This window comes from Colletes latitarsis, chromosome 9, assembly GCF_051014445.1.
Source record: "Colletes latitarsis isolate SP2378_abdomen chromosome 9, iyColLati1, whole genome shotgun sequence".
Lineage (NCBI taxonomy): Eukaryota > Metazoa > Arthropoda > Insecta > Hymenoptera > Colletidae > Colletes > Colletes latitarsis.
Genome location: NC_135142.1, coordinates 28,274,523 through 28,295,863, shown reverse-complemented (window position 1 = coordinate 28,295,863; position 21,341 = coordinate 28,274,523). Strand labels below are relative to the sequence as shown.

General features: G+C 37.6%; 2 protein-coding genes across 6 annotated transcripts in view; both read right to left on the bottom strand.

Annotated features, from left to right (window-relative positions):
- LOC143345641 (ATP-binding cassette sub-family G member 4) overlaps positions 1-13,094 on the bottom strand; it is a 30,973-nt gene extending 17,879 nt beyond the window's left edge. For 2 of the 5 annotated variants that reach the window (XM_076772998.1, XM_076773002.1), the window contains exons 1-2: positions 11,805-11,926; positions 2,121-2,492 (exon numbers count right to left, since the gene is read on the bottom strand). In XM_076772998.1, the coding sequence (XP_076629113.1) occupies positions 2,121-2,313 (193 nt within the window). In that variant the 5' untranslated portion in view covers positions 2,314-2,492; positions 11,805-11,926. Of the gene's footprint in view, positions 1-2,120; positions 2,493-3,023; positions 3,137-3,644; positions 4,178-11,804; positions 11,927-12,849 lie in introns of those variants that run through there. The other 3 variants (XM_076773001.1, XM_076772999.1, XM_076773000.1) reach the window with 3 other exon arrangements.
- A 7,199-nt stretch (positions 13,095-20,293) lies between these two features.
- Positions 20,294-21,312, bottom strand: LOC143345642 (small ribosomal subunit protein eS28). The gene is made up of 2 exons (XM_076773004.1): positions 20,654-21,312; positions 20,294-20,489 (listed from the first exon to the last, which is right to left on the bottom strand). Exon 1 carries the CDS (start codon positions 20,908-20,910, stop codon positions 20,713-20,715), a length of 198 nt encoding a protein of 65 aa, XP_076629119.1. The 5' UTR covers positions 20,911-21,312; the 3' UTR covers positions 20,294-20,489; positions 20,654-20,712.
- Positions 21,313-21,341: the final 29 nt, after the last annotated feature.

The following is a 21,341-nucleotide window of genomic DNA, read 5'->3' as shown; positions in this document are numbered from 1 at the left end:
CAGTTGACACCGAAAGTTGAATTTTATTACTCCTCTCGATAATCGTGTTATCGATACTTGGTGTCCTACATGCTATTGTTAGAAACTAATATACGGTCACTAATAACTACCGACACGGCCTCGTAAACTAGAGTGTAAATATGTTACAACGAGTGTAAATATAGCAAAACCACAAATGCAAAAGAGCGTAAAATATTTAATTACGGAAATACCTGTACCTTCATTTTTAAAAAGACAACGTTACACGTGGAAATTGTAGGTCTAATATTAATTGAACGTGTTTAGAAACTTATGAGAAAAGGGAGGTAAGAATTTGGGAAATTTCATTTATTCGGGATGCGTTATTATAGCAACAGTACCATGTCAACAAAAGCAACCATGACGGAATGACAGCGTAGGCTGCATGCTCAGTGTTTCTCAAACTGTGGTCAGCAAAGTCTTTGGAAAAAGAAGAAAACACGAAATACATTATTTACTGAAATAAGCAACTGCTTCCTTTAGTATTTTATTTTTACTGAAAACACAGCTGTTAATACATGTGAAAACATGTCTTTAACTGCAAGTAATACGACTGTGCACTAGAAATTTGTATATGATTGGGGGAAAGCCATACGCAAAGTCATGGAACACATTTTCACTGCAGGGAAAGATGGTTTTCTACATTCACACATACAGTTATGTATATCTACGAGAAAGTTAATGTCATTAACGTTATGTAAACTATCTCTATGTGTGCTCAACTTCTAAATAAACCACGTCTATCTTATCACATTATTGTATGCTGGTGCTTGTAATCGCTAGTGTACTCAAGAATGGATTTTTATCGCATTTTCGCAAAATATAATTCGGTTTTGTTAAGTAAATAACATCGGGTATACTTAAAACACGATTTAAAACCCTCGAAGAGGATTAAAAGAAATATTTTTTTTAACGTACGTATCAAGTACTATACAGGGTGTTCGGACATTCCTGGGAAAAATTTTAATGGTGGATTCTAGAGGTCAAAATAAGACGAAAATCAAGAATACCAACTTGTTGATGGAGGCTTCGTTAAAAAGTTATTAACAATTAAATTCAAAAGATTCAAATCGTTCTGGAAAAATTATTTTCGGTTGCGGGGGTCAATTACAATCATTTTTGATGAATACACATACCTTCGAAATCCTACCCAGTTTCGAGAAAAAAAATCGGTTAGGTGGTGAAATTTTTCGGCGAAAAAAAATTTTTCAAATCTTTCTGGAAAAATTATTTTCGGTTGTGGGGGTCAATTACAATCATTTTTGGTCATTACACATACACCCGAAATCCTACGCAGTTTCGAGAAAAAAATTCCTTACCGAAAATCTAATTAGGTGCCTTTGGACGAAAAAAAAAAATTTCAAATTGTTCTGGAAAAATTATTTTCGGTTGCGGGGGTCAATTACAAGCATTTTTGGTGAATAGACATACCCCCGAAATCCTACCCACTTTCCAGAAAAAAATTCGGGAAGGTGTGAAATTTTTCAACGAAAAAAAAAATTTGAAATCGTTTTAAAAAAATTATTTTCGATTGCAAGGGTCAATTACAAGCATTTTTGGTGAATAGACATACCCCCAAAATCCTGCCCATTTTCGAGAAAAAAATTCAATACGGACGGAACTTTAAACATTAATAACTTTTTAACGAAGCCTCCATCAACAAATTGGTATTCTTCATTTTCGTCTTATTTTGGCTTCTAGAATCCCTCATTATACTTTTTCCCAGGGATGACCGAACAGCCTGTATATGCTGGAATTTATGTCTGTTAACACGATTACGTTTAACCGGCTAAATGGACTTCAATGAAACCATACATTTACCCTCTATATTCTTATCTCAAGATCTGATTAGACTTTGAACAAGACTGATCCATGGATAATGCTGCTTACCTCTTGTACTTTGCAATTGCTCCGATATGTATCCGTTATTTATAACAAAATCGTAATCCCGAAACGATTAAAGTTTTCTTTCAAACTGGCGGTAAGCTTAAAAAGGTTAAGAACAATTATTCTAAACAATGTGGCCGCTGGAGGGTCTAACTCTTGAGAGAAAAAGTCTCTCGTGAACACTACGTGTTAATTACGCTAATTTAGGTACTCACTGTTTTTGCGTCCTTCTCGCACCTTGTACGTCAGGTCGGTGAATGCCAAATCGACCGGCGGCCTTTTTGGAAGATGAGTGATGGTTTTTGGCTGCGCGGGAACGATTTGCAACCGGGTCCCCGACCCCTTCCTGGGTTGCAATAAAATTTCATTGGTGTGATCTTCTTGAGAACTACCTCCCTCAAGCTTCATCTTTTATCGTGATTTATTCACAGTTTCGCGCGAACTTGCTTGATCCCGACTCGTGCGGAGCTTGATCCTCGCGTTATACTTTTTTAAAACTTTTCACAGTTGATTTTCGTTCAAACGGTCCGACTTTTTCGCAGGGCTGCGTACTTGCTTGCAGGGACACGTGCAAATTCTCTCATCGCCTGAAAAAATGATTCGGTTCGAAATCGGAATCGATCGTCTATCGAGCTGTTACTCGTAAAGTCCTATCGAGTTTTAAAATCGAATTCAAATCGAAGCCACAGATGTTCGCCTTCGAAATTAAGTGAACCAGATATACCTTATCGAATACACCGTTTTTAATCTTTATTGACAAATTATTAAGAAAGAATAATTAATGTAAAAAATTTGCATACAAAACAATGCATGAAAACTGATTTGTGTGTACCCAAACAAAGTGATAAATTACTACAAGTTACCGAAAATAAATAATTTGTACCTCTGATTTATTCGATATTAAAAATTTCCGTCTAAAACAATATGACAAATTGATTTGTATGTAACCGAGTATACTCGAGTCAGAACATTTAGCGGTTAACAATTCCAGTTACTGGAACGATGCAGGCAGAATACCGGCGTTATTTATGCCGATTTAGTATGACGAAAACGATTCCACGAATGTCACGATCGATCGTCCGTACAGGCAGATTACAAGCAGTGTCGAATCGAATTACCATCGATAAGGCGAACAGATTTCGAACGACGGATACAGCAACGGCAAACTTTCGTTGCGTCCTTGAAGAGATCGAATTAATCGCTTCAGTGCCAAGGAGCACGATCACGCTCCTATGGTTCTCATGCTAAATGTGCATACAGCGTTTAACCAATGTTCAGGAGCCTGAGAAGCGCTCGTCTAACTCAACCCTAAACCTAACAACGCGTAACGGTGACTCCTACCCGCGGCGCCAGAGACGAGCAAAACTTTTATCTAGATAACAATTTCGTACGAGTACATAAGCATAGAAAACGTGGTAACTCGTCGTCAGACGCCACGTACGAGCAAATAATGGAAATGGACGTTTGAAATGAAAAGAAAATTCAGAACGCATCAAGCCACTATTATCCCGTGATTGGCGCCAGAATTGGACAGAATTTCATTCGACAGACTAATGACTATTTGATACTCGTTGAACGAGACTACGGAATGGACACGTCACGAATAAATTGCTACGCGTTGCTTTCGTTAGTCATCCGTTAATCGAATTAAGTCGTGCCCATCTCTGACGAAGGACTGCGTCGAGAATCGTGTCGTACGAAAACCTTACGGCAGACAACGTGTTAAGGCGCATTCTTACATTGTTCGAGAGTAGCAACGCGTGGGAAGGCAGATGAAAATATGCGATCGTGACTCCCAAGTAACAACTGTGCAGACCACGTACTCCCGTTCTCGAGTCAGCAGGAACGAGGGGTCATCTCGTTTTTCGAATTCCGCGTTATCAAACGCACGCTAGGCGATTCCGTACGACGAACAAAAGGCACACAACACTCGCGATGTTCGCGCGATCGCGCGTACGACGGACTGAAGCGTCTAGGGTGAGGTTAGGCGCGATCGCGACGATAACGAGAGCATACGAGATTCAACGAGGCACACGATTGGCTCGTCGACCTCCGGACACGACGCTCGAACCTCCGTGTCTCGAGACTGACTGACTGACTATCATTTAGCTGCACCGCGGCCATCACCATTGACCGTCGTTGCTTTCCAGAGTGCTCTTTCTCCCTCTGCTTCCCTTTCCTTCCCTCTCTCCCTCTTCCGTTCTTTTCAACGACGTGACAAACACGAGCGGCGGAATGAACGTTATGAAAATTACGGCTGTACGTCGCGTCGTTAACCCAGACTAAAGTCTACGCCGAGCTGGTTTGGTTGCAGCCTGTGACAATTGTCCTTTTTATAGCGATTCGGCTGACCCGTTCGGCCGCGATTATTTCTGCCTGGCACGATTTACCCCCTACACGACGTTCGAGTTTCTTCCTCTATGTGGACACATACGTATCGGTCGGTCTAATATCTTTCAACGAGGACGGTCGTTGCTGGCCGCCGCTGTTAAACCAATGATCATTAAAGGTTCGCTAAGTGAGCAATTTCTCGACCACGTGGTGTCTTTCTCGTCGATCGTTTAGGGATTAGGACCGCAACTATGCCGATTATTTAATATTTGTACGATATAATCTAATACTTCAATGCTGCGAGCAAATTTCGAATGTACAGGTTGCCCTGTCTTTCAATCTACAGGGTGTTCGGCCACCCCTGGGAAAAATTTTAATAGGGGATTCTAGAGGCCAAAATAAGACGAAAATCAAGAATACCAATTTGTTGATGGTGGCTTCGTTAAAAAGTTATTAACGTTTAAAGTTGCGGCTGTAGAACGACAATTTGTCCATCTATTTGAATTTTTTTCTTGAAAATGCGCAAGATTTCGGGTGTATGTCTATTCACCAAAAATTACTGTAATTGACCCCCGCAACCGAAAATAATTTTTCCAAAACGATTTCAAATTTTTTTTTTCCGTTGAAAAATTTCACACCTCCTCGAATTTTTTTCTAGAAAGTGGGTAGGATTTTGGGGGTATGTCTATTCACCAAAAATGCTTGTAAGTGACCCCTGCAACCGAAAATAATTTTTCCAAAACGATTTGAAAAATTTTTTTTTCCCGGAAAAATTTCACCACCTACCCGATTTTTTTTCTCGAAAATGGATAGGATTTCGAGGGTATGTCTATTCACCAAAAATGATTGTAATTGACCCCCGCAACTGAAAATAATTTTTTCAGAATTAGTTAAAAATTTTTTTTTTCGTCGAAAAATTTAGGCACCTACCCCCCCTGTCAATTTTTCTTAAAAATTACTTTTTCATTTTTAGTAATTTTGTTTGACGCCCTACAGAAAATTTGTCTAATACTTTTTTGTAGGTACCTATGGGCTCTACTTCAGAAAAAAGTATCATTGAAATATATTCACAATTGTAGGAGTTATGGCTGTTTGAAAATTGGACCATTTGTATGGGGTTTTTCTTATTTTGCGGGCACAAGAACCAACTTTTCGAATATTTTTGCAATTTGTACATATTCTCCATCAAAATACGCGTAGTTTGGTTTTTAAACATTAAAATCGTCCAATCCGTTCAGAAATTATGACGTTTTAAAAATTCGTATGAAAATTCGAACAAACATTTCTGGCCAGAAATTATGTTTTCGGTAAGGAATTTTTTTCTCGAAAACGGTTAGGAATTCGAGGGTATGTCTATTGACCAAAAATTATTGTATTCGACCCCTGCAACCGAAAATAATTTTTCCAAAACGATTTGAAATTTTTTTTTTCCGTCGAATAATTTCACACCTTCTCGAATTTTTTTCTAGAAAGTGAGTAGGATTTCGAGGGTATGTCTAATGACCAAAAATTATTATAATTAACCCCCGTAACCGAAAATAATTTTTCCAAAACGATTTGAAATTTTTGAATTTAATTGTTAATAACTTTTTAACGAAGCCTCCATCAACAAATTGGTATTCTTGATTTTCGTCTTATTTTGGCCTCTAGAATCTCCCATTAAAATTTTTCCCAGGGGTGGCCGAACACCCTGTATAAGAGTGATAGAAAAATTTTTCATACGAAATGTTGTGACCGTATCGATTTTTTAATAAGTGGAGTCGCTTAAGAGATACGAAGGTCATTTCTGTTTGTTTTTAAATGACAGTCCATGTTTTTCCGTTTATCGTGCGATAGTAGACATAATCTGCAAGAAGTTAGTTTATTCTGCATAATCTCTCTAGTATGACCTCGACCGAACTTGTGTTATACGTATTTGCATTCGTTTTACGAGCTTTTGGAAACCCCGTAATCAAAGGAATATTACAAATACTATTCTTTTGCTCTACGTTATAAAAAGCTGTTTATTTTTATTTTTATTCTTAAGTTTGTCGGAATACTTCCTGGTAGACATTATGTATTCTTTCGTCGGGAGCACAAACAAATAAATCGCTCAAAACAGTAGCCTATTCTCTACGTTGACAATACGTCTACGCGTGTACAAAATTTTGCCAAAACATGTTAATCCGCTTTTGAATTACTGCTAATTGAACGTGAGAGAGGGGAAGTATTGTTATCGATTAAAATTTGAACTCTCCCTCCCTGGTTTTAATTTGGCCTGAGTCCAAAAATACAAAAAAAAAAATGATTACAAAATTCTGCAGTGACGTCGACAGCTTAACAAATTCCATTTTGATTTGTGCCTCGAGAAATCGCCTCGTAATCGTCGCAAGAATCGCGCGTTAAAAACCTGTCGCGATAAAAACTCGTTTCTACCAAATTTCCGTGGGCCGTTTGCCTCTTCGCTATTCCAAATTCGCGATCAGCAATTCATGAGCGCGAGGAAACGTATCAAAGAAGTCTGTTCCAGGAAGGAATCGAATATGTCTCGACATCTCGCTTCGGTTTTAGTTTCAATGTATTGAATGGACAGAAAAATTGCAGACCTCAAGAACCTTCGCGGTTTTTTTACCATGAGATTCTAGCTCACACTATAGTCGTGAAACGAAGGTCACGTTCAAGTATGCGTGTGCACGCACGTGTGTCAGATACGACATATCTGACCAGCGCAGAAAAAACAGCAACGTCACTATGATGTTTAGAGATTCAACGTAACCGCAAAGAAACTAATTGCAGGAAATATCACGCTGATATTTTCGTAATTAACTTCGAGCAGGTAAGTACGACACGTACGAAAACAGGTATCGAATATTTATGTGTACTTGGCTGGTGTCGGGGATGTGCAAAATTCTTATCTGGATAAAAAATAAACTTTTAACCACTCTGGATGACAGAAAGTTCGGATCGTGACAATAAGAAAAATCAATGTATGTAAACAAATTTGCATAATCCCACTTAAGAAACATGTGCAAGCGTCTTGCACTTGCCGCATAGCGCTAAATAAAATATTACATCACCGAAAGATAGTTTCTATCGCGGAACTCTGCTTATTTATGTATTAATTTCTAGTATCTTCGCTTTGAAAAGTGCTACAGCTTGTCCCAGGCTACAAAAGTCATTCTGATAAAGAACGACGATAAGAATCGATTCTAAATCATCGATGAACGTCGTTACGACGAGTTGCAAATCATCCGTTATTTGCTCAACGTATTAAACTACCATTTGCATTTCTCCCGCGATTTCGTGAAACAATGGGTCGTTACGATATGTCGTCGAAAACGCGCTGCTTTGACGTCCGAGGTTCGTCGCGTCACGTTTCATCAGCGTCATATCGCACGCGTTGGACTTAAGAACGAGTGAAGTGGTTCGTTAAGGGACCGTATAAAAGCAATACTGTCTATTCATTAGCCATACACTTCTGTCGACAACGCAGAAAACGAGCACCCATTACTCGTGGACTGTGACGCAATCAGAGAGGTGCAAGAGAGCAATTGCACCCTCCATGATGCAAATACCTATTTGTAGAACCCTTACAATTTTTCTATATATCGACAGACAAGAACAAACCACAAACAAAAACATATCTTCTACTCTCTGTGTTTATTTCACGTCACGGCACATTCGTATGCAGTAGTCCCTCGCTTAATGACGAGAAATGAGGTTCGCTGGCTGTCAATTAGACTGGCGCAATCAGAGAGGTGCAAGAGAGCAATTGCACCCTCCATGATGCAAATACCCATTTGTAGAACCCTTACAATTTTTCTATATACCGACAGACAAGAACAAACCACAAACAAAAACATATTTTCTACTCTCTGTGTTTATTTCACGTCACGGCACATTCGTATGCAGTAGTCCCTCGCTTAATGACGAGAAATGAGGTCCGCTGGGTGTCGATTAGACTGAACAGAGCAATTCTTGGAGATCGTCGTCGGAGACAAATCATCCGCGGATACCTCGTCGATCAGAAAATTACCAATGACGCACGATGCGTTCAATTCCATGAATTGCATTCGTCGGTGCATTTTAAACGAAACTGGCACGATCGATTAGGGCTATTAGTATTTCCTGAACCAAACTCGCGAGGAGTCTGCGAACGTGAACCGGTTTTCCCGGTACAATGAATAGACAGCTCCTAGCAATGACTGCATCGTTTATGTAAATCGGGCTATTACGATCGACGCGTACAATGAAGTGTTCTCATCGAATAGCGTTTTGTAAAATAGACGAATGTTCGTATCCAGTTGCTCCATCAGTGTAAAAGTAAAAGTGTATAATTTTAGCTCGAATGTAAATATAATCGTTTGCAAAGGATTGTTTTTCTAAGTCTATAACGATGCTTGTTTATCTTGTTCTTGCGACGAAACGAGGAATTCGATTGTTACATTTTCCTCGAACGGTCTGCATGCTTAAAGTCACGTAGATCATCGTATAAATTCAGAATGTCATTGTACGCATGCAGATGCAAGTATTTAGAAGGACATCTTCGCTTTCGTATGCAGCGGAACTAGTTTGGCACGTGCGCGTCGACACGTGTTCCCGCTCGTCGAAACGCGTCGAAACACAATGGTGCAAATTCAAAAGGCTGTACGAAAAACGCGTGGACGTGGTTTATAAATCATATTTCCATGGAGAACCTGTCGTCATTGCCAAAACGAGTGCAACACGTTTTCGTCGTGTGAGCTATTTTGCTAATGCTTGCATCGTGAGATGTTGATGAATAAAGGTTGCTTACACAATCGTGAGCGCAAAGTCCGTCTGGGCAGTTGTCGTTTAGCGATTACGATAAGACCGTAATTACTGTGTTTTAGCTTTTATATCTCTGAGGATTTAACATCGACCTCTACTCTCACTGCATCCATTACGAAATTTACGAAGCTGGGACATATGTACTTTCGATCGGCCTTTAAATTCCTGAAACTAATTTCCAAATTTTAAACAAAACAATAAATTTATCGCGTCGATTTTAGAAGAACAATTTCGATAAATCGAAAAGTCACTGATACACGAGAATTAATTTGAAAAATCATGTGTTATTTCTCTGTTACACAAAACTTGAACGTTAATCGTAATTTTAGTTGTATCAATCGTATCTGTAACAAGGCTAATATCGCGATAAAATCGACCTATATTTTGAATCATTAACGACACTAAAGCGTACATTATCTGTAACTTTATCGTAAGACAGAATCACTATTATTCAAGCATTATTAACTACCGCTATCAACTACACGTGCTAAAGAGTCCTCTCGTAAATGAATAAATATTTTATCCCTCGATCGTTTTTCAAGATTAGCAAACAGTACACGCGAAGAAACATTGTTCGCGGTCGCGATCCGTCGATTAATCCAGATGAGACGCGAAACGAACGTCGTGTCGCTAAATGCAAACCAGTTGCTGTTAGAGAAACGATATTTAATAGGCGTGAGTAATTTTCTGCCGACGAGGCTCAAAGTCCAACGAAACATCTTAATAGTTTCAAGATGCGCTCCGTGTTCTTATCGGTCAATTTGTTTTAAATACTTTGGTCAAGGTCCCGATAAGTTTCGCGCGTTCGAAGAAAAATACAACTTCTTTTAATAACCTTTTTAAACAACAAACAGTCAACGGAGAGCATCGATTGACACATTGACTGTCACGCGAGTTTCCCGTGTCTAGAGATATCTTAAAATAAAATTATAGATCCTATCTTGTGGCGTTAATATTTTACAAAAATTATTTCCTTCGTCGCGAACGCATTTGAAACGCGTTTCAAGTTTCAAATGCCGGGATGACCACCACGTTTAAAATTTGAAACAGCTGGCTGGGTCAGCTGGTTCATTCAAAATCATCTGACTGAGCTGATCGCATGTGCAGAATAACGAGCATGATCCAAATAAGGAAACCGAAGGCATGGAAACGTTGGCGTATGTTTAGCGATGGGCACACCTTGTACATACACAAAACAAACGACCATATTAAGAGTAATCTACTACTCAGATAAATAGAAAGTGTATTTTAAAACATTATTTCTATGTAAGAGACGAATCTACGCAAAGATTTCGAGACCTCGAGGAACTGAAAGGAAACCAACGAGACTTCTTAAAAGTTCCATCACGCGTATGCTTCGCGATGCACCGACACGACGTTGCCACGAGGCCATTGCAATCCATATATCAACTGCATCGCATGCCCTTCGTCCACTCAAACATCCATCGATATTTTAAAGTCGAGAAAAAGCAAGTTCATATTGTACGTAATCACGATAACGTTGTTCTTTTATAGTACCATATATAGAATCCTACAAGAGGAACGTATTCGCAAAGCTTGAGGGATAATTCCTTGGAAATCATTTGCATTAAAGTATTTCATCTGAAATCCGTCTCTTTTGCACAATTTCCATTTTACACGTTTATTTTACAAGCAGGGCCACATCTAGGCATTTTATCGTTTGAGGCAATAATACAGCATGTTCGGCTATCCCTGGGAAAAATTTTAACGGGGGATTCTAGAGGCCAAAATAAGACGAAAATCAAGAATACCAATTTGTTGATGGAGGCCTCGTTAAAAAGTTATTAACGTTTAAAGTTGCGGCTGTAGAACGACAATTTGTCCATCTATTTGAATTTTTTTCTCGAAAATGGGCAGGATTTTGGGGGTATGTCTATTCACCAAAAATGATTGCAATTGACCCCTGCAACCGAAAATAATTTTTCCAGAACGATTTGAAATTTTTTTTTTCCGTCGAAAAATTTCACTTTTCGAATTTTTTTCTACAAAATGGGTAGGATTTCGAGGGTATGTCTAATGACCAAAAATGATTGTAATTGACCCCTGCAACCGAAAATAATTTTTCCAGAACGATTTGAAATTTTTTTTTCCGTCGAAAAATTTCACTTTTCGAATTTTTTTCTATAAAATGGGGAGGATTTCGAGGGTATGTCTAATGACCAAAAATGATTGTAATTGACCCCTGCAACCGAAAATAATTTTTCCAGAACGATTTGAAATTTTTTTTTTCCGTCGAAAAATTTCACTTTTCGAATTTTTTTCTACAAAATAGGTAGGATTTCGAGGGTATGTCTAATGACCAAAAATGATTGTAATTGACCCCTGCAACCGAAAATAATTTTTCCAGAACGATTTGAAATTTTTAAATTTAATTGTTAATAACTTTTTAACGAAGCCTCCATCAACAAGTTGGTATTCTTGATTTTCGTCTTATTTTGACCTCTAGAATCCCTCATTAAAATTTTTCCCAAGGGAGACCGAGCAATATATGACATGGCGTCTCGGTTTGATCATTTTGTATGCAAAATGACTACTAATCCCTGTGGGAAATGATTGTACAGACGAAAATTAGATGAAAATTGAGAATAATAAAATCTTCATAACATATGACGTCCCGAGACACGAGCCTTTCCCGCCAATGCCTTGTTACGGCCCTGCTTATACGTACATCTTTAGATATCTGTGCAATAAAGACGTGAAATGAAACAAGTAAATAGAAATCGGTCGTATTAGTTTTCTTTAGAAACGATTTTGCTCACCGTTCGATTCCATTATTGATCAAAGCTTCTTGCCGGTTCTGCCTTCCATGTTCCACCATTTTTTAATTTGTTTCGCTCCTGCGGACGGATTTATCTCGTTATCTACGTAACGATTCAATCTTCTGAAAGTACATAAACAAATTACGTACGTATAGGCGGATTATTAATTACTGTACGAAATTATGATGTAAGATAATGACTTGCTATCGATTGGTGTATGAAACGTCGCTTGCAATCTCGTAAAAAAACAAATGATGTTAAACCACGTTCTCACGCGTGCAAAGCAGTCAACAAAATACGCTTGAACTATTTAGATCAGTGTTCCCCAATTTCTCATAAACCAAGCCCTACCCTGACACCTTAAAGATTATACATTACTAAATAATAATCGTTTGAAAATACTCTAGCGCGTGGAAACATCTCTACGTTTGTCTTAATACGTTAAAAACATAATTCTCTTCCTCGAGTAATTATATCACCAACTTGCTGACCTTGACGAGACCACAAGGCAAGGCTTGCTCCATGATATTTACACAATCACACAAAAAATACTTGAACTTTATCTTCAAGTGTTTTTTCTCTCGCTTGGCAACCTTTAACAATAACATTTTTAAACCGGATTTAAAATTCAATCCTTGCAAAACTAAGCTTTCGAACAAACTGGACACGTATCGGAATGAAATTGAAAATGAGACTCGTGTATCATTACGAATTTTTATGCAAACGACTCGTAAGGAAAACTTGAATTGTGGCGGGAAACCCACAATCAATAAGTTCGTTCTATTCTTATCGGAGGAGCGTTTTCCACCGACTCCATTCGATTGTTCCGTCGAATTGAATAGAACAATGCTCGATAACATGCTAATTACCGGTCGCATAGAAATGCACGATGTTCCATCGATTCAGAGCACGAAGGTAGCGAGTAAAAATTCAAGCGTCATCCCAATCGTAAAAACTGACACGCATCGTATTACTAACCAACCGCAAAAACTCGAGGTTATGATACATATATATGTAATTCGTTCAAATAAGTTTCTATACGTACGGTTTATTCTATAAGCAAACGATCAGTTTCCCAGATGCGGATTGAACACTCAAAGGTGGCAGTTTCACACGAACTTGGATTCACGGAATAGAAAAACTCGGCATACCACCTCTACCAACGCGCGACACGACGTTTCACTAAACGCGTCGCTCGATGGTCGACACTGTTACACGTTTTTAATCTGAATCGCAGTCTGATCGACGATCATTCAACGCATGCCCCCCATCCTTTAGTACTGATCGACCGATTGGTTGCCGATAAACGTCGGAGAATTGGAAACTTGGGTAACCCTTCCTTAGTCTTTCCAAATCCCCCACCAACAATGTCCGCTACTGACATTTTCAATCCTATTTCCATGTTTTGCTCGTCGTATTCTTCGGTCGACCCTGATGCATGCATTCTTCGCATCGGCGAAGAAAATGGCCACCTTCGCGGCAGCTCACATTTACTTAATGCTCGACTTAATCGATAAGGTCGGACGTATCGTTATCATCAACAATATCATTCCCTACAACGATACGGGTCCACTGAATACCCAACTCTATTAAGATATGCATTTATTACTACACCTGTACCATAGTCTAATAAGTCTAACCTCTAAACATATGCTAAATATAAGTTTCATTATGATCAAAGAAGAAATATAGTTTCGAACCTAACAAATTAATCTGGCTCGAGAAATATGGATACAGCAAACACTACATTGACTCTATCTTCATTAAATAACTAAAGATTAAGTACTTTACCGAGACTTTACAACTACACTACAAATGTTTCTCTAAAATGCTTGCACCAAATGAACTCTGTTTTTGTATAAAATTCTGAACATTGTTACTGTTATTGGGAATGTCATAAAATAAGTTATTGAACTCATAAATACTTCTATTATTCACGATATAATATCAGCAAAAGTTGAAGACATTTCTATACACGAAAACTGTATCAATGATTTTTTAATTCCTATTTTCCCAAAAAATAATACTTAAATGTTAAGGTTATTTAATTACTTTCATATACAGCATTCTAACGTTAGTCTAGGAAACATACACATTATGGCGAGGATCAAAGATTATACATAGTTTGAACGATCAGAAATTATGAATGTTTCTTTATTAATTTTTAGGATAAACATGTTTGGTATGGTATGTTATAGAATGGACACGAGAAAATGGGTAAAGAACGTCTTTTATTTTGAATAAATCTGGAAAGCAAGTAAAGTAGATTATAACAAACACATTTGTTATAATGACCAGTGTTCTGCGTAATAAACACAGCAGAATTTAAAATTAGTGTTCAAATATAATTGCATATTCATTAGCAATAGATTCTTTTTTTCGTCAAAATATAAATTTATTGAATTAAATACGATGACTCTAGTAATTTTGTAAAATGAAATATACGAAGTTTTTGCAGCCATTAGCAAATTTGTATTACAAAAGTAATTACAAGAGTAATACGAATTTCCCAAGTCACACCACGAGGAGGTTGCTGCAAGTGGTGACTCACCCTATCTCCAAACGTGTCCCATCCACCCCTCCTTTGCAAAACAAATGCCACGGTATGTACCATCGTGGCTTTCGAATCCTTTATTCCGACCGAAATAAACGACTCAATACTACTGTACCTACCCGAAAAAGAGGTAGAGGTGCTAACCATCCCTCTAAACTCTTTTTAATCTAAACATCTTAATCTAGACATCCTATCAAAATACAAGCATCCATTTAATTTCATATTCGATCGACTTTCATGTGGTGGATCATCTCTACAACAACAGCCCTAACAACGAAATTCATCAGGCAATTCTTCTGAAAACCCTAACACCATTGGTTGCTCCTTCGTTGGTTGCGAGGAAGGGGAAGATTTAGTACACGTTTCGCCGCCATGATGCAGAATAGCAGTCTCAAAATTTCAAGAAAGCTAACGAGAACAGAATCGATACGAAACTACAATGATGGATAGATCATCCATGTACGAAGTTGTGCTATTCAGTTACATTTTCCATAATGTCCGACACGTCGTCACGAGGATCGAGGAAAAGGTGGAACTGTAAATAGTATAAATACATACGTCTATATTTATCCAATTTACATTGCGAATTTTGCCCATGAAGAAGAAGCAAAAAATATATGTACAATCGCACCTGCGAAGACAAAATATCGATATTGCTTCCGTTCCAACGGCAATCGCGGAGATCCTTAATAGGTTACCGATATTACGCGTACGATCCCTGCCCAATCGTATTACGACACGGGCCGTGAAGGAAACGCAGAACGAAATCTGTCTAATCGTCGCGTAAATCGGTTCGAGTAAAGGCGGTGCACGTCACGAAAATATCTTGAAGAACGATTATTTGTAGACGCGGCACGGAAATCGTGTAATTTTTAGCTACGTATCGTCTAGAAAATGGATGCCAATGGTCACGTTTCAAAACAACGCTCTGAAACGTAGAAGATGGCGGCCGTTTTCGTTCGACGTTACGGCTACAAATTTACAATTTTCACCTTACCCAAATTGCAGACAGGGGGGAAGAAAAGCTGGAAAAGGGGACGACGGTCTTCCAGAATGTACGATGAACCAAATGCACTCGCGACGCGAAAATTAAATACACCATTTAGTACGAAACGTATACTGGGAGTCAGCTTGGTCGAAATAACTATTGTAGTTAAGAAAAAACAATCTTGATTTCCCTTATAAAATTCGAAGAGTAAAGCTAACACCACCCGAACCCTAGGGACGACCAAGCTCGACTGAAATCTGGGCAACGCTCGAGCACCGATTCGCTGTCGTTTAGCGAATGTGCTGCCACCATTAGTCAGCATTTTCATCACGTATTCCGCATTTTGTCGTTTCATACTATCATATCGTATGAAGCAGTATTAAAATTATGCATATTAAATTTTGTAATTTATTCTCTTACTACTGATTGCATAAAATCATTTACTTATTTTGTTCAATCAGAGTACATAGAAAAGTGTTGGTTTCTCGTTCAATCAAAATTACGTCTGCTGATTGGTCGTACATCGACAAAGGCGACATCTCTCGGTAGAAACTCGTGCAGGCAGGAAAGCGAGGAGTCGGTTTTTCGGAAGGAGGGAAATATTCCTTTGTTTCCAGAAATTTCTCAGTAGGATCAAATTTCGCTTGTACCAAGGCGTAATAGCAACAAAAAATGTAAAGACATTGACGATGAAAATAAATGTATCAGTCACTAACCGAAAGAAATAATGTCCTAATACCTAGGCCTTGATGCAAATATTGATTATTATTAAACATGTGTGTAATGTAGGAAGAATATTTTGGCAAATTTATATTATTTAATCGTACAGCTTTACGCATCGAACATTATATCGATGAATACTTTCTTTAAGACATTTGAAATGTTTGCATTATTCCAATTAGGTATATATGTACATATGTGTACAGCGAGTTTCTATTGATTTCTTATGATTGAGATAAGGAGTCATTAATTTGTTAATACGTTGTCTGCCACGACAATTGACTGTGTTAAAAATGTTTACATTTGTTCAAGAAATATTCAATAATTCGACAATGAACCTGTTGTTTTATAGCATTTCTAGTATCAGTAGCATTGTATATAATTTTGCAAGTATTAGGGTTCTTTCATTGTAAACAATTTTGCAATATATTGTAGGTCTGAAGCACCATCAGTGACCAGAATAGCAATTAATGTGTTAAGAAGATAATTATAAAATCTTAATCATAATTTACAAACTCTGGAAATACATTTTATTAATGAAATTGCTTTTCATTTAAAAATATATGCAACTATGTATAATATACGTATCGATACACAGATACTCTTATTTCTTTAATAACTAATTACTCGTTCAATTATTGCACAATTTTTTAGGTTAAGTTTCATAATTTCACATTTGTTTAACGTCTGACTTAATTTGTAAGGTCGGAAGTATCGTTATCGTAAAAAAGATCGTTAAATACAAACTTATGCATCGAATGAACATTTAATTTTATTAAAATATAGGTTAGAAGAAACGTAAGAATGTAAATGCTTCATGTAACGTTAAGGCAAAATAGAGAAGTACCTTTCCTCATACAAATCTTCGAAACAAAGCTGTAATTAATTTACTAGGAGTAGAAGACAGAAAGACAAACATTTTACATTTGTATTGATAAAAAACCGATACACTAAATACAGTTTTTAAAGTTTATCATGTCATCTACGTCTTTATCATACTCAAATAAGTATAGCCTCTAAAGATATATTAAATATAAGTTTCATTATGGTCAGAGAGAAAATGTAGTACCAAATAACCTAATAAGATCATATTATTTAGGAAATAAATTATAGATACAATACACATTACAGTGACACACCTTTTACTTAATAATGGAAGACCAAGCATCTTACAGAACAAATTATAATAAAATACTAAATTCTGTACACTGCTCTGAAACCCTGAACGACAATAAATGTGTATGAAAATTTATAAACTAATCTAAAACGAATAGAAATATTTGAAATCCCTGGCGACTGGCACTTCGAATCTACAAATGTTTTTCTAAAATGCTTACAACAAATAAATCCTATCGAATATAAAATTCTGAAAACCGTTATTAACATTGGGAGTTTTATCAAATATGAAATATTTCTATTACTCTTAATACAATTTCAGCAAAAATTGAAACCATTTCTATGCACGAAAACAGCTAACCAACGTGTTAATGATTTCTAATTCCTATTTCCCCAAGTATTTAAATGTTAAAGCTTTTTAATTTTCTTAAATAGAATTCTAACGTTATTCTAGAAAACATATACACTGTGGAAAGGATCGAAGGAGTTTCTACGTAGTTTGAACAATCAGAAATTATGAATGTTTCTTTATTAGTTTTTAGGATAATGTTTGGTATGGGTGTTACAGAATGGACACCAGAAAATGGGTAAAGAACGTCTTTTATTTTGAATAAATCTGGAAAGCAAGTAAAATAGACTATAACAAACACATTTGTTATAATGACCAGTGTTCTGCTTAATAAACACAGCAGAATTTAAAATTAGTGTTCAAATATAATTATATATTCATTAGCAAGATTTTTTTTCGTCAAAATATAAATTTATTAAGTTAAATACGATGACTCTAGTAATTTCGTAAAATGAAATATACGAATAAGTTTTTTGCAGCCATTAGCAAATTTGTATTACGAGAGTAATACGAATTTCCCAAGTCACACCACGAGGAGGTTGCTGCAAACAGTGACTCGCCCTAGCTCCAAAAACAACGTGTCCCATCCACCCTTCCTTTACAAAATGCCACGGTATGTATCATCGTGGCTTTCGAATCCTTTATTCCAACCGGAATAAACGATTCATTATCGTACCTACCCGACAAAGAGGTAGAGGTGCTAACCATCCCTCTAAACTCTTTTCTCATTTCTAAACATCTTAATCTAAACATCTTATTCTAAAAATCTTAAATCTAAACCAACCTAGCTAAAATCTTAATCTATACATCCTAACTGATAAATAAGCGTATTGCGGCGTTCTATTAAGTATACTACCGAAACACGAGCGTACGTTTATTTCCATATTGGATCGACTTTCATGTGGTGGATCATCCCTACAACGACAGCCCTAACAACGAAATTCATCAGGCAATTCTTCTGAAAACCCTAACACCATTGGTTGTTCCTCTGTAGGTCGAGGCGAGGCAGGAAAATATTTAGTACACGTTTCGCCGCCATGATGCACAATAGCAGTCTCAAAATTTCAAGAAAGCTAACGAGAACGGAATCGATGCGAAACTACAACGATGGATAGATCATCCATGTATGGAGTTTGTGCTATTCGGTCACATTTAACATAATGTCCGACACGTCGTCACGAGGATCGAGGAAAAGGTGGAACTGTAAATAGTATAAATACATACGTCTATATTTATCCAATTTACATTGCGAATATTGCCTATGAAGAAGAAGCAAAAAATATATGTACAATCGCCCCTGCGAAGACAAAATATCGATATTGCTTCTGTTCCAACGGCAATCGCGGAGATCCTTAATAGGTTACCGATATTACGCGTACGATCCCCGCCGATCGTATTACGACATTGGCCGTGAAGGAAACGCAGAATGAAATCTGTCTAATCGTCGCGTAAATCGGTTCGAGTAATGGCGGTGCACGTCACGAAAATATCTTGAAGAACGATTATTTGTAGACGCGGCACGGAAATCGTATACTTCTTGGCTACGTATCGTCTGGAAAATGGACGCCAGTCGTCACGTTTCGAGGCATCGCCCCGAAACGCAGAAGATGGCGGCCATTTTCGTTCAACGTTACGGCTACGAATTAACAATTTTCACCTTACCCAATTGCAGACAGAGGGGAAGAAAAGCTGGAAAAGGGGACGACGGTCTTCCAGAATGTACGATGAACCAAATGCACTCGCGACGCGAAAATTAAATACACCATTTAGTACGAAACGTATACTGGGAGTCAGCTAGGTCGAAATAACTATTGCAATTAAGAAAAGCATTCTTGATTCCCCTTATGAAATTCGAAGAGCAAAAGCTAACACCACCCGAACCCTAGGGACGACCAAGCTCGACTGAAATCCGGGCGACGCTCGAGCAACGATCCGCTGTCGTTTAGCGAAAGTGCTGCCACCATTAGTCAGCATTTTCGTCACGTATTTTGCATTTTGTCGTTTTATACTATTAATTCGTATGAAACAGTATTAAAATTATGCGTATTAATTTTTGTAATTTATCCTCTTACTACTGATTGCATAAAATCGTTTACTTATTTTGTTAAATCAGAGTACATAAAAAACTGTTTGCTTCTCGTTCAATCAAAATTACGTCTGCTGATTGGTCGTACATCGACAAAGGCGACAACCGTTGGTAGGGACGTACCTAGGCAGAAAAACAAGGATTCGTTTTTCGTAACGTATTTCTTTGTTTCCAGAAACTTCTTAGAATCTTCTCTTTGTCAGTTCTTTTAGACAATATTATATTTCCAAAATCTCTGATGTTCCTTTTATCAATAATTTCTATTTCATCAAAAGTTATTACTATGTATTGGTCATTGAAATTTTGATTATTGCTAGAAATGTTTGCTCGTTTGTTATATGGTATTAAATGCTAAAATAATACACTAAGAAATACAAACAATTTATTTGATGAAGAACAATACAATCTACTCGTTATATGCAAACATCTTGAAATAATATAAATTTCATGCATAATATTGAATCAAACGAGCTTCGAAAGGACGGATATTCGTACGTCTCTTTTCCTTCTCGTATGGAAAACAAAGATAAAGATATGGGAACATCAGTCGTTTAGACGCTCGTTTGACTCAGGCCTAAGCTAGCCAGTTATTGGTACGTATACCTTACAAACAAAGTCAACTGTATAAAATGTTCTTAGGTAAATAACGAAAAAATTACACGAACCATACCACAAATTTTTAGGCACTAAGTTTTATTTGAAAATAGTTTTTAATTACATTTATGGTAGCGACCAGACATGCTATCGTAACTGTTGGCGTCATTGACATATATATATATATGAGTTTATGTTTCGTTAAAAAACACGTGTATATAAAAAACAAATGCTGCTTTCAATTTCAGGGTAAGGATCGTCATTTTTGCTCGTAGGACCTGGGAAATGAATATTTAATCGTCAATAAATTTTTTTTGCATTCCCATCGTCGAACGCAATATATTTTTAACCGAACATGCGGCTATAAATATAGTTCCAGGAACAACGCTCGCTCCGCGCCTTTATGAAATGCTTCCAATATCTGTATGACGGTCGTGTGTACCTGGAAAAGGTTCGAGTGTCTTTTGTTCGTTTAGGGGGAACGGTCGTTTCTCGTTCAAGTTAACGTAGTCGCCTTGCTTCTCTTTCCGACTCTAACAGGGTCAGAATGTCTCCTTCTCGCACAGGACCCTTCACGTTTCGAATCAGCTGCCTGTTTTGTTCGTTCAAAAACTCCACTTTGACCTGCGTACATTGTCCCTGAGAACCAGTCCTACCGAGAACCTTTACCACCCTTGCGCGTACTATGGGTTTTTCCATTTCTCACGATATCCTCGATTTCTCGATTCCCGTTGCACGATTACCCAACTGATTGTGCTTTTAACAGATTCGATAGACTGCACTAGAATTCTTGCCAACTTGCCTGCGTTATTTCAAATAGGATTCGGAATCACGTTTTAAAGAACGCCGAAAGTCACACACAGGTTCGAGCGTTAGGGAAGAATCTTGTAAATGAATTCAACGTGATAAACGTTTTCACGGCGTGTCGCGACGGGTAAACGTACTTCGTGAAATTCTAATCCCCGAACGAAAGAAATTAAAAAGCTGACGAAGCTTTTGCTTTGGCAGCATTGGCAAAAGCGAGCTTAAAATAGATGCTCCGGCGTTAGATTGGCCGTTGAAATCCCACGTGTGTATGACGAATTCTTTGGCTGTAAATTTAAATCGTTCGTCGCAAACGGAAAACGGTA